This window comes from Solanum tuberosum, unplaced genomic scaffold (assembly GCF_000226075.1).
Source record: "Solanum tuberosum cultivar DM 1-3 516 R44 unplaced genomic scaffold, SolTub_3.0 scf00679, whole genome shotgun sequence".
NCBI lineage: Eukaryota > Viridiplantae > Streptophyta > Magnoliopsida > Solanales > Solanaceae > Solanum > Solanum tuberosum.
Window position 1 is genome coordinate 50,161 of NW_006239595.1, and position 16,365 is coordinate 66,525.

The 16,365-nt window shown below is 26.9% G+C and overlaps 1 protein-coding gene and 1 non-coding gene across 2 annotated transcripts; one reads left to right on the forward strand and one right to left on the reverse strand.

Moving 5' to 3' along the window:
* Positions 1 to 4,029: 4,029 nt before the first annotated feature.
* On the reverse strand, positions 4,030 to 5,223 carry LOC102584066 (pistil-specific extensin-like protein). The gene is made up of 2 exons (XM_006366729.2): positions 5,037 to 5,223; positions 4,030 to 4,572 (listed from the first exon to the last, which is right to left on the reverse strand). The coding sequence occupies exons 1-2, from the start codon at positions 5,197 to 5,199 to the stop codon at positions 4,208 to 4,210; spliced, it is 528 nt and encodes a 175-aa protein (XP_006366791.2). The 5' UTR covers positions 5,200 to 5,223; the 3' UTR covers positions 4,030 to 4,207.
* A 6,290-nt stretch (positions 5,224 to 11,513) lies between these two features.
* On the forward strand, positions 11,514 to 11,596 carry TRNAL-UAA (transfer RNA leucine (anticodon UAA)). Its single transcript has one exon. It is a non-coding gene; the product is annotated as a tRNA-Leu (tRNA).
* Positions 11,597 to 16,365: the final 4,769 nt, after the last annotated feature.

Below are 16,365 nucleotides of genomic sequence, written 5' to 3' on the forward strand. Positions count from 1 at the left end.
TGAATTTCATTGGATTTGATAAACAAGGAGATCAAAGAAGAAGTTAAAAAAATAGCTTCATTAAAGATTAAAAAAACAATAATAAACATAGAATCAATCATTAAAATCAAAAGAAAATTAGAGATTAACAATGGACATACCGTGGATTTGGGTGACTTTTTTTACTCAAATATAAAAGATAAGTGACTTTCCTTTTATATATATATATACTAATAAAATAAAACAAAACTAACTTTGCTCACTTATTTTCACAATAAACTCGGGAAATTTTTAGAAGAATGTTGAACATACAATTACTTTAAATTTCTTATTTGTATTTCTTTATTATTGAAAAGACTAATATGCACCTTGACTTTTAGATTCTCGTTCTTTCTTTTGCACTTGTCTCCTTGGATCATTTTGATGGCACCGATTCTCCGTACACACGTATTTACGTGTTATAACTTTAATTTACTATGACCTAGCAAGAATTATTTTTTTTGTTTTTTCTTTTAACCTATCACGATAAAGGGAAAATTACGCGGTTAAGCAAACTTACACTACTTAATTACTCATCATATCTATAGTTTGCTATAATTACCACTCGCGACTAACATTTACAATTAATTTTATGGGTTGACTTCGAGTTTATATAATTAGCCACATTTGTATATGTATAATTTGCCACATTTGTATAATTCGCAACTAACAATTATATGTTTGATTTGTATTTGTATACAATTGTTTGTATTTGTATATGGCGATGATTTCCTTTGGTTTTTCAGTTTTGTCATCATCTACATTCAATCTTTTTGTGTATAACTTTTTAAAGTTTGTATAAATGTGTAGTTTTCAGATTTTGTATAATATAATTTATATAATGTAATTTGTATAATATATTTTGTATAATTGTTTAAAGTTCACATGTTTATGTTTGTATCAATTCATTATTTTGAGTTTTATTATATTTGTATAATTCTAGAATTTATATTACTCAATTATACAAAAATACGTGAATTATACAAACGTACCTGCGAATTATACCAACGAGATGCGAATTATACAAATTATTGTCCTCTCTCACTCACCTTTCTCCTCCCTCTCCCAATCTCGCTCACCTCTCTCCTCCCTCTCCCATTCTCTCTCGCCAGAATATACAAATACAAATGTATAATATACAATTATCTAACCGATAGACATATATTATTCACCTCTCTCCCACTCTCCGCCCTCTCTCGCTCGCCTCTCTCCTCTCTCTCCCAATCTCGCTCGTCACTCTCCTCCCTATAACATGTAGCTACGAATCATAATTAGCAAACTATAGCTATGGAGCGTAATTAGACTATTTTGAGTGGTTATATGCGAAAGTTCCTCCACGATAAAATGTTCTTTGAGGACATTATTTATAAATTGAAATTGTGATGTGTTTTTATTGGGTTTTTAAAAGTAAATAATAGATTAATTAGTAGATTTCATCTCACAAATAATATTTTACATCATATTCATAAATAAATAAATAAGTTTTAGAAAAACATTGAATATATAAAATTTAAAAAATATTAAATTTTGTACAGTATATAAAGATGTGAGCTGGTTTGTCCGGAAGATTAAGTGGAAGACTTTAGAATTTTGCATATAAGTGTGCATGATTTTAACATTTTATCAATCATACTTTTAAAATTTTAATATTTCTTTCGGTGATACGCAACACAAATTAGCATCTCTCTTTTTATTGTGATACTTTCTCTCTTCTTGACACAATATTTGAAAAAGAATAAATTGAAACTCACTCTCTCTTAGTTTATTTTTACTTATTATTTAGAGCCCGTTTAGATCGACTTAAAAAATTTAGTTTTTAAGTCAAAAATAATTTTAAAAATGAAGCTTCAATGATTTTTAAGTCAAAAAATAAAAAGTAGAAGGAATCCTATTTTTTATTTTTTATTTATTTTAAGTTTTTTTAAACTTATTTTAGGTCTTATTTAACCTTGTCGAACACTGCGTAATTTTTTTATGTCATTTTTTATTTTTTTAAAAATTATTTTTTATATTTGCCAAACACTTAAGCCTATCCAAACACTCTCGCATTGCATATACAGTTTTCTCTCGCTTTATACAAACACAAACACAATTTATACATTTGTGTTTGTATAAAGTGAGAGAGGAGAAGGAGAGTGGCGAACGAGATACTCTAGGGAGAGAGACGAACGAAAAGATATGTATATATACAGTTTTCTCTCTCTTTATACAAACACAAACCTAATTTATACATTTGTGTTTGTATAAAGCAAGAGGCGAGAGAGACTGCCGAGCGAGATCAGGAGAGTGGCGAAATAGAAATTTGGGGAGAGAGGCAAATGGCAAAGTATTTGTTACGGACTAGAATTAAATGAAACCGTGGTTATAGTATTAATTTTAATTAATAGTTTATTATTTTATACAACTTTCCCTTCATTTATTGGGGTATAATATTCACAAATTAGTCACTATATTTCATATTAATTATACATTTATCCTTGTAGTTTCACCTCAAATCCGGACGGACAATAACTATGCAATATTTTAATTTTTAACAAAAGACTAGCAGCATTATTGAATTTACAAAACAATAATTCGATTTATTTTTATATAATAAATTTTTTTAAATTTGTTATTATTATATATTATACTTCTTTCGTCTATCTTAATTTATGTAATGTTATTAAATATATATTAGTATATCTGTCCGTGCATAGCACGGATTAATTTTATTTTTAAACAAAAGACCGGAGAAAGATAACAAAAATAAGTAAATATGAACCAAGTGTGACATATTACAAATTTTATATTCTCATTTCTTTGACTTCCTTCTTTTTAATAACAAGATATGCTTTATTATAAAAAAACAAAATAATAAGTAATAAGATATGTACAACTTATGTTAATACATTTTCCTTAAAGATATTCACTTCAATAATGCTTTAAGGAAGAAAAAAAAATATAATACGAAGTATTTCTCTTTCAGTATCAAGTTATTTTGTTCAGATTCTTCAAAAATATCAAAGGAATATGTATTTGGAATCGAATCCCTCAAAAGTAATGTATTTTTTGGAGGATCCAACATGATGCGTCAACATTTTTTAAAAGTTCCGACAACACAGATAATAAATATTGATTGTTACGTTAGAAAAGGACCAAACCTAACATTGGAACTAGAATTTAGGGCCAACAACAACATATAAACATTATAAGAGAGACGTATATAATACGTATTATTCTACCATATGGTTCCTGAATGTTTGATTGGCGGTATAATTTATACTGCCAAACAAACATCGTATAAATGTGATACCAAATTTAATTTTGGATATACCATCTTATTTTGCGTAGCTATACTAATTGCCCTGAAAATTATATACAGTTGGGGAATAAGAATACATATTTATTATTTTAATGATTGACAAAGTGTTTTGATGATTGACAAAATAGACTAACAGAATGAAAAGCAAACAAAAATTCACACCACATTCAACCTCAACTTCTTGTCAATCATGGTATGTTGCTAGTTGTTGCTCCTCGTCTTTTTTTTTTAATATATAGTTTTTTCTAGAAATTCTTTAATAAAGAATATATAGAAACTAAGAGAGACGGTATAAATTAAACCGATATGCAAATTAAATTATCTCAAGATTATTGTCCTGAATGTTTGATTGGCAATATAATTTATATTGCCAAACAAACATGGTATAAATATGATAACAAATTTATTTTTTGATGTATTACCACCTTATTGCGCGTAGCAATACCAAACGAGATCACAAATTATCAAGCTTAAACTGTCCTGAAAATTATATATTGTTGAGGTATAAGAGTACATGTTTATCATTTTAATGATTGATAAAGTGTTTTAATGATTAACAAAAATAAACTAAGAGAATGAAAAGCAAATAAATATTCACACCACATTCAACCTCAACTTCTTGTCAATCATGCTATGTTGCTAGTTGTTGTTCCTCATCTTTTTTTTAATATATAGTTTTTTCTAGAAATTCTTTAATAAAGAATATATATAGTTGAAACTAAGAGAGACTTTATAATTCAAACTTATATATGTCCTTTGCACGCAATTAATAGTACAAAATAAAAAATTATCAACTCATCCAACATAGATAAATTGTCATTTTCCATTTGCAAAATGGGAAATTTAAAACAAACATTAAAAAAAAAATTAAAAAATCAAGAACTTAATTTAATAGTTGTTTTGATTTTTATCATCATTAGTCTCCAAATTATCATCATCATTAATATTAGGTTCATCACACATGGGAGTTGTGTAGTAGAAAGGGCTAAGCACATATTTGAGCAAGTCCCGGTACACCACCGTCGGACGGTGGAGCTTTACACCGGATTTTCCTCCGGCAAAGTCGGTGGCAATATTGCAAACAGGGTCAGGTGAAGAAACCAATCTCACAAAGCAATTTTGTGGCTTAATTGTTTTGCCATGACAAGTTTGGTTAACAATTAAGTCGAAAGTTCCAACTTCATCCGTGAGGTCACTTCCGTAATACATCACTCTTCTTCTCTCATCCAGACACGTCAGAGATACTATGCTACCTGCACAAGATTCGATGCAAGTTACAAAATGAATGTGATCTTATATGTTAAGTGGGACAAGATGGGTCAAAATGGGTCGAATTTATAAATAAGTTATTGTACGTTGTTGCTCAAGCATTTGATATACATAATATATACATATATTATACATTTGCAGACAATATTTTGAGTGAACAACTATTTATATTAATTTTTCAAAGTTTAATATAATAAGTAAAAATAAGTTAAACAATGAGTCATAATACAATTCACACAACTCATCCCCATAGCATAATTTGATATTTTCAATCCACCCCACATAGATAGTGTTTATTTTCATATTTTTTGTCCGCCTCAAGAAGATAGTGTTAAGAAAATCACGCGGATAGAGTTAAATATACATTTATGATTTATGAACTTAGTCTCTGAATTAATTAAAAAATCGTAATGTCTAAATCCTGAATCTGTCACGATAAATTATGTACCTTTGATGGCTTTGGCACCATCAACCCATTCATTCCATCCTTGAGTACAATCTTGGCAAAGAACTTTGCCAGCAATATGCATAACATCCATTCCATCTGAGGCTTCAATGAAATTAGAAAACACCAAAATCAATGAAACTATGAAAACAACCTTCATTTTCATTATTCTCACTTAACTTCTCTAAAGAATATTTGCTCAAAGATAAAAGATAACATGTATGTTTATGAATTTATAAATATATATAGTGGTATTTACTTAATTTTTAAAAGAATTTTTTAATAAGAGTTATATATGTAATGGAAGGTCACTACTTATGACGTGCAAACCATAATTTTGCATTACACCCTAAACGCTTCTTTCTATGTGAATGGCGTATTAATTTAATATTCTGGTATTTCAGTTTATGTGATATTATTTTTTATTAGTATTTTTTTTTTAAAAATAGTTATAATATATTTTTATATTTGTAAATAATTTAATTTTAAATTTTTACTTTATTTTTAATGAATGTTTTTAAGCCATACAAATATTATGTCATGTAATCATAGGAGAGCTAGCTAGAGTGTAGGTTACGAGTTCGGTTGAATGGAATAGGTTTGAAAGGTTTAAACTTTGCATTCGTCTTAAAAAGTTCATTATTGATATGTTTAACTTATTAATTTAGAACTTAATAACTTAAAATGATATTGAAAATCTCGATTGAACCCATAATCTTCACTCATGACTACTCCGCCTATGATCATGACTTCGCTTGTTAATTAACTCGTTTAATTTATAGAGCGTTTAAGATCCCACAAGTTTTAAGAGATAAGTTCTTAATTTTAAAACTTTGTATCGTTTAATTATATTACATAAATTGAAATAAAAGAAACATCTAACAACATAAATTATTGCTGTTTCTAGAGGTATATTAAAGGAGTGACTCTTAGATATTTGGTAATTCTTTTATCCCACAGATAATTTTAATTAATTTGATTATAATTTGGATTATCAAAAAAAATAAAAGTAACTAAACTCACACAAAAGAATAAACCATGAGTGACTCTCACGATCTAAGTCAACCGTCTTTTATTCTAGTTTATTGGATTCCAAAATTTAGACAAAATAATTTTAACTAAAACTTCGGACGAAGCTAAAATTTTAATTATGAATTTAGATGAACTCAATAATTTGCATTTGTCTTAAAAATTAATATGTTCATTTAATATGTGTATTATTAATTTAGGATTTGAGATCTTATAATGACAAAAATTCCGACCGCATAAATTTAAAATTTTTGTCTATGCTTCCCAAATAATATTGGGGGGAATTTGGCAAATAGTGTTTGTCCATACAATTTGTCATTTTTTGGCAAATATCCCAAATTTCCAAATACTAGTTTTTTCTAGTATTTGGGACAAATCTCATTATTTGGGATCTTTTGAAAATTGAAAATTTACACCAAACTTTTATCTTTTACAAAAACACCCTCATATAGTAGTTGTTTGCATTGTATTACATAATTTTTTACGTGAACACCAAAGTAGTAATGAAATATTCAGTGAATATGAAAGTGATAATATGGTTGTTGATGAAAATGATGAACAATCGGCTCAGGGTAACAAAATCATGTGATTTGTCTACTTCACGATGTATGGAATGATGCTTGTTGCACTCACTCCAAACTATCACATTGCTCTAGTGTCATGGACACTACTTGCTATTTGTTGCAACGAAGATCCAATTGACTTGTAATACAAACTTATGGTTAGTTTTGATAGTTTTTAAAACTTATGGGTATAAATCATATTTTTCTAAAAAGTGAAATATATTTCCTAAATACTATGGCCAAACACATGGAGAAATTTCATCTAAATTTTCACCCAAATAATATTTACCAAGAATATTTGAAAATCTATGGCCAAACGCTAGCTTAGAATGTTCATATCTTATAAGTGAGCATTACTTTCTCCGTTTAATTTTATGTATCATACTTTTTTTAGTTTATTTCAAGAAGAATGTTATACTTTTTATTAAAAAATAATTTACCAAGTTTAAATTAAAAAAATTAAATTTGTTCCAAAATACTTAATGTTTTAGATTTCAACAAGTCATTTATAACTTTCCTTTTATTTATTTTTTCAAATTTAACATTGTTGATCGCTGATGGTTAATTAAGTGAGACGTTAAAGAAAATAAAATGATAATTTACTTAAATACCCCTATGATAAACACGATTTATCTCAAGAAAAAAGGAATGAAGTTTTAAAATTAGGTAAAGTTCTGTGGGACAACAAACAAAAGCAAAAAGGAAATATGTCTCAATATATTAATTAAATACAATTCATAAGGTGCAACGTGAAGTCATAATAATTTGCAAATCTTTCCTTGATTTATTATCAATAATTTTTTTGATAGTTCACAATCGATATCTATTTCAGATGTCGAATAATATAAATTCGCGCTAAGAAATTTTACTTTAAAGATAAATTGTTTCCTATCAAAAACGATTTCGTATTCAGAATTCAAATCAAAAACCTCTTATTCTCTTATTAAGATGATTTGATGGAGATTTATTATTTATATTATGAGTACAAGAAACTCTTTTTCACCTTGATTTATGATAATTATAACGCAAAATTGTGGGACAAGAAAGCACTTTTTTCAGCCATTGGAATGTACTTCACATGAAGAAATTAGAAAGTGGACCATGGTTTTCAAAAAGTGTACATGATTAATAGAATAAAGTCTGTTTTTGGAAACAGTTAATTAATTATCAGTTAACAAAAAAAGAAAAAGGCCCAAATAAAAAGAAGAAGAAGAAGAAGAAATAACTCAATTAGTATTAATGTTAAAGGATTTAGTCGATTTCAAGAATTTCTTTATGGGTTTTTTTTACTAATTAAAAATCTTTCTTAATAAGGCAGGCATTCTCGATTCATCAAGAAAATTCAATGAATTTTTCAATCACTATTAGTTACTATATTGCAACAAATCTTCTTTTTCTGCAATATTGCTTTTATGATCATAGGAGCACGGACCGAGATGGCTCAAACGAAAGTTACATTAAAAATTGCTTTCACATGATAGAACTTTCTCAAAAAATATCAAATTTTATGATCTTGATATTGAATCGTGAATCGAGCGTAAATTCAATTTAAAAAAAAAATATAATCATGTGAATTAGTGAGATCAATACTTTGCCAACTCATAAAATCAAACTAACAAACTTAAAAAATGCCAGCAAATTTCAAGCACTTTAATTTTTTATTCATGGAAAAGTTGGTAGGGGAACATGATAGTTGAAACTCTAACAAGAAGTTAAAATAAAGTAAAACAAGTTGAAGAAATAAACTTTTATTAACAATATAATCTCGTATGTTACAAATATTGCTATTTTGTCATATTCTTTTTTTTTCTACAAAGGTAAATAAAAACACAGTATTAAAGACCGCAAGGGTAAAGTTGAATCTTGCTGAATTGAAGAACATATTCAAATTCATAGACAGTGCAACTATTCACGAAAAATTCCAAATTCTTCGTGTCTCGAATTATAATATCTTCTTGAAAATCATCGATGAATCGCTTGAAAAAAGAAGAAGACAAATATTTTCTTTGAACCTCGTATTTCAACTTCTCTTCGCCCACGTACGCAATAAAAATTGTGTTCTTGCATTTCTTTTGTAATTTCTTGGCACTTATATGTTTTTTCTTGTTCTTATTCATGAACATCTCTTGAAACTTTTTGCATAAACCAAAAATTTCCATTGAATCTTTTTTAACGATGAGATGAAAAATATTTTCTAAGTATTTTTTTCTAAAACTTTAGAGAGCATGTATATATAATGAGTTAAAAATTCTAATCCTAATAAAATTAGGATCAGTTAATTAGACCGTCTACGTACTTTCCAAATTCTTTTTGGTAATTTTTCTAATTACTTTTTTTAAAAATGTGGTTAACAAGTTAATCCCTTTTTTTTTGTCTAATTGTTATTATGGAAACAAGTATCCTAAAAAATAAAATAAACTATCCTTTTCGATTTGATATTTTTTATTAAAATTAGTTGGGTTTAAAAAATACTTTTCGATTTGGGTGACTTTGTTTAGTCAAATAGAAAAGATAAGTGACTTTCCTTATATATATATATATAAACTAACTTTTCTCACTTATTTTCACAACAAACTCGGGAAATTTTTGAAAGAATCATACATTACTTCAAATTTCTTATTTTATTTTTCTTTATTGTTTGAAAGACTGATATGCACCTTGACTTTTAGATTTTCGTTCTTTCTTTTACACTTGTCTCCTTGGATCATTTCGATTGCAACGATTTTCCGTACACAAGTATTTACGTGTTAGTATAACTTTAATTTACTATGACCTAGCATGATAAAATGCTCTTTGAGGACATTACTTATAAATCGAAATTGTAATGTGTTTTTAATGAGTTTTTAAAAGTAAATAATAGATTAATTAGTAGATTTCATCTCACAAATAGTATTTTACATCATATTCATAAATAAATAAGTTTTAGAAAAAGATTGAATATATGAAATTTGAAAAATATTAAAATCTTGTACATTATATAAAGATGTGAGCTGGTTTGCCCAAAACTAAAAGATCTTTTGCATATAAGTGTGCATGATTTTAACATTTTAGTATTACTTTCGCAATATGCAACAGAAACTAGCATCACTCTCTTTTTATTGCGATATTTTTTTTTCTCGATATAAACTAGTATTATCTTTTATTTTACAATTTGATTATGATAAAGACAAACAATAAATGTTGTTTTCTTAATTTATTGCATGAGTCTTTAGAAGGAATTTGAACAATTATGTCTTAAACAAAATTGATCAATGTAGAAATTTGTGTTGGACCTTTATTCTTGTTGTTAATTCTATTTTTGTGAACATCGTGCATATATGATCATATGAACATTTTCTTATTGGTTAAACTAAAAATTGAATCGTTAAGGATCAAAACCCGATTAACCAAAAATCAATAATAAATATCTTATTGGTTTGATTATCGGTTTAGCTTATTCATAAATCGAAAACTGGTAATTGATCCATGTTGCTCAAGTTATCTAATAAATATTGTCGAACTCGTGTTAAATCCTCTAAAATGATACGAAACACACTAAGCGATATAATCTTTCATTAAATAGAATAAAATAAATTGAAGAAATAAACTTTTATTAACAATATAATCTCGTATGTTACAAATATTGCTATTTTTTCTTACGCATATTTCTTATTTTTTGCTTTTTCTTTTTCCCCATAAAAAGGGGGGGAAAATAAAAACACACTACCAACAAGTAGGGTAAAAGTTGAATCTTGCTTAATTGAAGAACATATTCAAATTCATAGACAGTGCAACTATTTACGAAAAATTCTAAATTCTTCGTGTCTCGAATTATAATATCTTCTTGAAAATCATTAACGAATTGCTTGGAAAAAAAAGAGCACAAATATTTCTTTGGAACCTCGTATTTCAACTTCTTTTCGCCCACGTACACAATAAAATTTTTGTTCTTGCATCTCTTTTGTAATTTCTTGGCACTTACAATATTCTTCTTATTTTTATTCATGAACATCTCTTGAAACCTTTTGCATAAACCAAAAATTTCCATTGTAATTTTTATAATGATTAGAAGAAAAATAATTTTTTGAGTATTTTTCTAAAACTTTAGAGAGAGCGTATATATTATAATGAGTTATTAAAATTCTAATCCTAATAGAAGTAGGATTAATTAAGTTTCCAAATTGTGTTTTTTGGGGTGGTCTAATTTTTCTAATTACTTTTTTTAAAGCGTGGCGTGGGTAACAAGTTAAATTATCCCCTCGGAATTTAATTAAGATTTTCGGACATTTAATTACCATATAAAAGGATTTTACTATTTTTTGGCCAAAAAGATCAAGTGGCATATCATTAAAAAAAGAAACTTTCCTATTTGCTTGGCTCTTTGAGTGAAATAGTAAAAATAAAGTTACTTTTTTTTATATCCCTTGAGAAAAAAATAGAAAAGAAAAACTAAGTTTATTCACTTATTTTCAATAATTTGATGATCATTTAAACAATAAATTCGTGAAATTTTTGGAAGAATTTTGAACATAAGCTGCTTCAAATTCCTTATTTTGTATTTTTTTTTTTTTTTGGAAAAGACCTCTATGAATTTGACTTTTGATTTTTTATCCTTTCTTCTACACTCATCTTCTCGGCTCACTTTGAAGGCAAAGAATTTTCCTTAGGCGCACGTCTCAACAATACAAAATGAATATTTTACGTGATATAAGACGTTACAATGACCTAGCATGATAAAGTGCTCTCTAACAACATTATAAAAATGAAATTGTAATCTGTTTCTAATGATTATTTAAAAGTAGATTATTTAAATGTAAAAGTAAAGTAATAATTTAATTAGTATATTAATTTATACCCATTCATAAACAAAATAGATTATATAATTTATGTATGATTAATTGAAGAATAAGCTGGTTTGCCCGAGAGGTTAAGGGGGAAGACTTAAGATCTTCTGCACATAAGTGCGCATGGGTTCGAACCCCATAGCCAGCAAACTTTTATCACACTTTTTTTTGATACGCTTAGTTAGTTTTTATTTTATTCATATTGAGGTTCACAAAGGTGATTTTATATTTGAGCTCGAACCTGAGATCTCTAGTTAATAATGAAAAGTTAAGGTACTTACAACTCCACCAGATAACCAGAACCTTAATTTGTTAATTTGTTTGTCATATTTAGACTTCTCTGCTATAGAAATGACAAGACACAAAGATATATAATACATAGCTAGTAAATTAAATTTATCACTTTTTTTTATACGTTTAGTTAGTTTTTATTTTATTTATATTGAGGTTCACAAATGTGACTTTATATTGAACTATCTCTAGTTAAGGATGAAAAATGAAGGTACTTACTACTCCACCAGAACCTTAATTTGTTTGTCATATTTAGACTTTTCTGCTATAGAAATGACAAGACACAAAGATATATAATACATAGCCAGCAAAATTTATCACTTTTTTTTATACGTTTAGTTAGTTTTTATTTTATTTGTATTGAGGTTCACAAAGGTGACTTTATATTTGAACTCGAACATGATATCTCTAGTTAAGGATGAAAAATTAAGGTACTTACTGCTCCACCAAAACCTTAATTTGTTTGTTTGTCACATTTAGACTTCTCTGCTATAGAAATGAGAAGACACAAAGATAATAATAAATAAAAAACGCTCTTGGTCTCTTTTTGTCTTGACTAGGATGAAGAACTAACAAGGAGTCTTTATATTTAACTGTTCAAAATCAAGTAAGCGACTAAATTGAAAAGACATTTTGAAAAAAATTCATTGTTCATGCAATATACAATCAAACTAGTTACAATGATAACATTTGCTTGGAAATTTCATGGCTACTAATTACTATATTGATATGTTGTTACTGATATTTGACATTTAAATCTCATTTAGCTTGTTATAAAAAATAGATATGCTAAAAAATTGGTTGAGTGAATTTATGAATCAAGAAGAAGGAATATATTTGTTAACCAATTTAACCTAGAACAAAAAGAGTATGGATATAATAAGCTATAATGAAATAATTTTATTACAAATAACTATTTTAACGAGGTCTAATTGTAGTCCCTATAATAGAAATAAGCTACCTCACTATTTACCCATTGTTTGAATAAGTTGTTGGTATACCTTGAGCATTTAACTTTCCTATATACAAAAAGAAGTCAAGCTAACATAAATAAATATATTCGTAATCATTAATCAGATTAGATAAACAAGATACTCATAATTCAAAAACTTCATTATTACGATTCAACTCTAGAAGCATATTGCTAATTAGCCTGTGATATAGTATTAAATTTGAATAAGTTGGGAAATTAAGTCTAAATTGGATGTATTAAATTATGGGACAAGTAATCTTTTGATAACTCAAAATTTTGTTCACTTGATCATGTATGTCAAAACTTATACTCAAATTATGGAAAATGTTTTGGAAAATAGGCTCTACTTAATTTTGAAGCCACGTAGATTACATGAAAGAATGGTGAATGTATAAATGTTTTATTTTTTCATACAAAATATCCCTTCCAAATAATTAGTTGGATTGGTTTATATATTTAACAAAACATATAATCACTATATTTTTTTATAATAAAGAAGAAAAAGAACTTGGAATTCGAGATAGAGCCAAAATTTAAAATTTATGAAATCTAAATTGTTATATTTCATTTTAGTTATTGAGTTCGTGATTAAAATATTTGTGTATATTTACAAATAGATTTTCTAATACACATTATCAATGTCTCATTATATGCTTAATTGAAAAAATAGTGCAAGTTTTGTTATATCGAAACCTAAATATTATGTTAACAACACTTTCAAATGTTACTTTTCCAACGCATTAGTCTTTTGAGAAATATAGTCATAAAGATGCACGTATTAAAGGGAAAAAATTTTTGCCCGAAAATAACACTCGAAAGTAAAAAAGTGAAATTCATTCGAAAGAGTTTAATGGTCTTAAAAATAATTGAGGTAGAGTACTCTCTTATGAAATAACTAAAATAGAAAATATAGGATTTGAACAAAGTTATTAAATTAATCTTAAATTTCTAATTCGTAAGTGATACTCTATAAATTACAAATATTAAAGAATATTACTGTCCTTTTAATAAAAATGAGCACTAAATATTTTTTTTAAACTTGAAAAATCATAAATAGTAGAAAGTTGGTCTTTGCCTTCTCATTAATTGTTTATTACGAGGATATATATATTTCTACAACTTTGAAAGAATATAAAAAAATATTTGTAGATCTTGCAAAACATATTTTTATTCTGAATGTTGGTCTTTGCCTTCTAATAAATGAGTCAACTGTCAACATTGTGTCTCCTGCCTATTGTTATTTTATATTTTTCACATAATATTTTTAAAATTTTATTTTATATGCAGTTAAATGAGATGTGATTGTGATCTAACAAATAAAATAATCTTAAGGTAATATGGTGCCCAAAGTACTACCGATTTACATAAATTTGGAAAATAATTAATAGGTAGGGTGGTCAACTTAGAGGGCGTCCGCCTTCAATTTAGAATTTATATGTGTCTTTGGTAACTTGATGGTTTTTCGCCTCAATCTAGTTTCAACAATTCTCGTTCGTTCACATCTTCTCTTTATTTTTCGTGCCTTTAACAAGTTAGAAATAATGTTCGAAAATATCAAATCTTTGATTATTCTATCATATCTATAATTGAACTGTGTTACATCTTTTAAGAAAGTATGAAATAGACAATCCATCTTAACACGGATATTAGTGACCTTTACGACTCAAATTTGTAACTTATAAATTACATGAAAATAATTTTACTGTTATTTCAAAACTCATCTCGACTAACAAATTAAATGTGCATTTTGAATAACTCCAAAATCCAATTAAAATGTAGGGCCAAAATTTACTCCTTTTTACTGTTTTGTACATGTCCTCGTGCCTATTGTTGTCTGCTCACTTAATTTTTTATTTGTTAAAATAAAATAATATAGATTTTCAACATTTTCTTTATAAAATTTTGTGACTTATATAAATGTTTTAATACTATTTCATTTTTAAAGCCAGAACACGAAATTAGATTGTTAATTTACTTGTTTGACTAATTTAAATTTGTGTTAACTTACATAATATTAGTTAAAAATGAAAAATAGTCCCAATTAAGATATCTTCATTTTCGATGGTCGAATATGAAATTAATTAAAAGACAGCTTTTTTTTCTTCGTATTAAACCTTTATCCATAATTAACTTTATGCTAGTATTATACTATCAAACGATATTCCTCAAATCAATGATTCGTAAAAGAAAAAGGACGCAAAAAAAGGGAAAAGAAGATTTCATTTACTCGCAAAAATTGAAACTCAAATAATTTTATTCGTGATTGATTTGAATTTGTAGTGCATATGATTCATTAAAAGAGAAAATGCTCTGTATTAAAAGTTTTTCACTTTTAAAGCATGAATGCAAGACTAGTTAACTTATTTTTTTATTTTTAATTCAGTGTTTGATATCTGCATTGAAATCTGATTAAATTCGAATTTACCCCAAAAAATTCCATTTTTGAAGGAAAAATATTACCTAACAAAGACAACTTTATATTAAAAGGGACTCAAATCCGAAACTTCCAATTAAGAATTAAGAAATACTTACGCCTCTGTCACAAAGTCGTGATGGTAGCCTTATCCATAATCAACTTTATGCTATGGCCTATGTATCATAAAAAAGAGGGGGGAAGAAGTTTCAATTTACTTGTAAAATATAAACTCAAAATAGTTTCTCAACTTTTTCCTACGTAATTTCATAAGGTTAGCACACGGCAAAAAAAGCGTATGAAATACGCACTCATCTTTTGACATTGATCCCACTCATGACCTCTATCCATATTATCAAGAGCGGAGAGTCCGATAAAATCGAGGGATTCATTCAATTTTTTCGTAAAAATCTATTTTATTTTATTATGATTAAAATTATGTCTTTGTGTATATATAATAAATATTAAATCTCTTTCAATTTTTTCATGTGTTTACTTGTTCATATTTTGAACCTCCTATACGAAAATTCTAACTCCATCACTATCCATAATGACAGCTTCACTTCATGACTAATTTTTACTTGTGTATGTTCTCAAGTAAAAATTACGTAAATAAGTTAACCACTTCAAATATATATATATATATATTTTTAAAAATAATATATTTTAGTCTGTGTAAACTATAAAATTTGCTTAGTCTAAAGGTTGATGTGTATAACTAAGATGTATTTTATATAGTTAATTTATTTATGTAATGAGTGTTCTTTTTCAAAATTTGAGTTTGAGTTTAAAGTATTTAGGGATAAGGGTCTGAAAAATATCCTAACTTTGGTCGAATTTGCTGTTGCGATACTAAATTTTCATGAAGACCTATTACCTCCCTAGACTATTTAATACCGTATTTTAAACATATATATTTGCCCACGTGGACATAAAAAATAATGCAAAATTATAAATAGTAATGTGTCCACGTGGGCACATATATACCTTTAAAATACACTATTAAATAGTTTAGGGGGTAAAAAATACGGTATTAAATAGTCTAGGGAGGTAATAGGTCCTCATGAAAGTTTAGTATCGCAACAACAAATCCGACCAAAGTTGGGGTATTTTTCAGACTCTTATCCCTTTAATATAATATTTTTTTAACATAATTATGATAAATATATCTACCTTATTTATCTCTCTTCTCATCATTATTAAGATTTATTGCCTTCCATACCTCCTTATCATTACTACA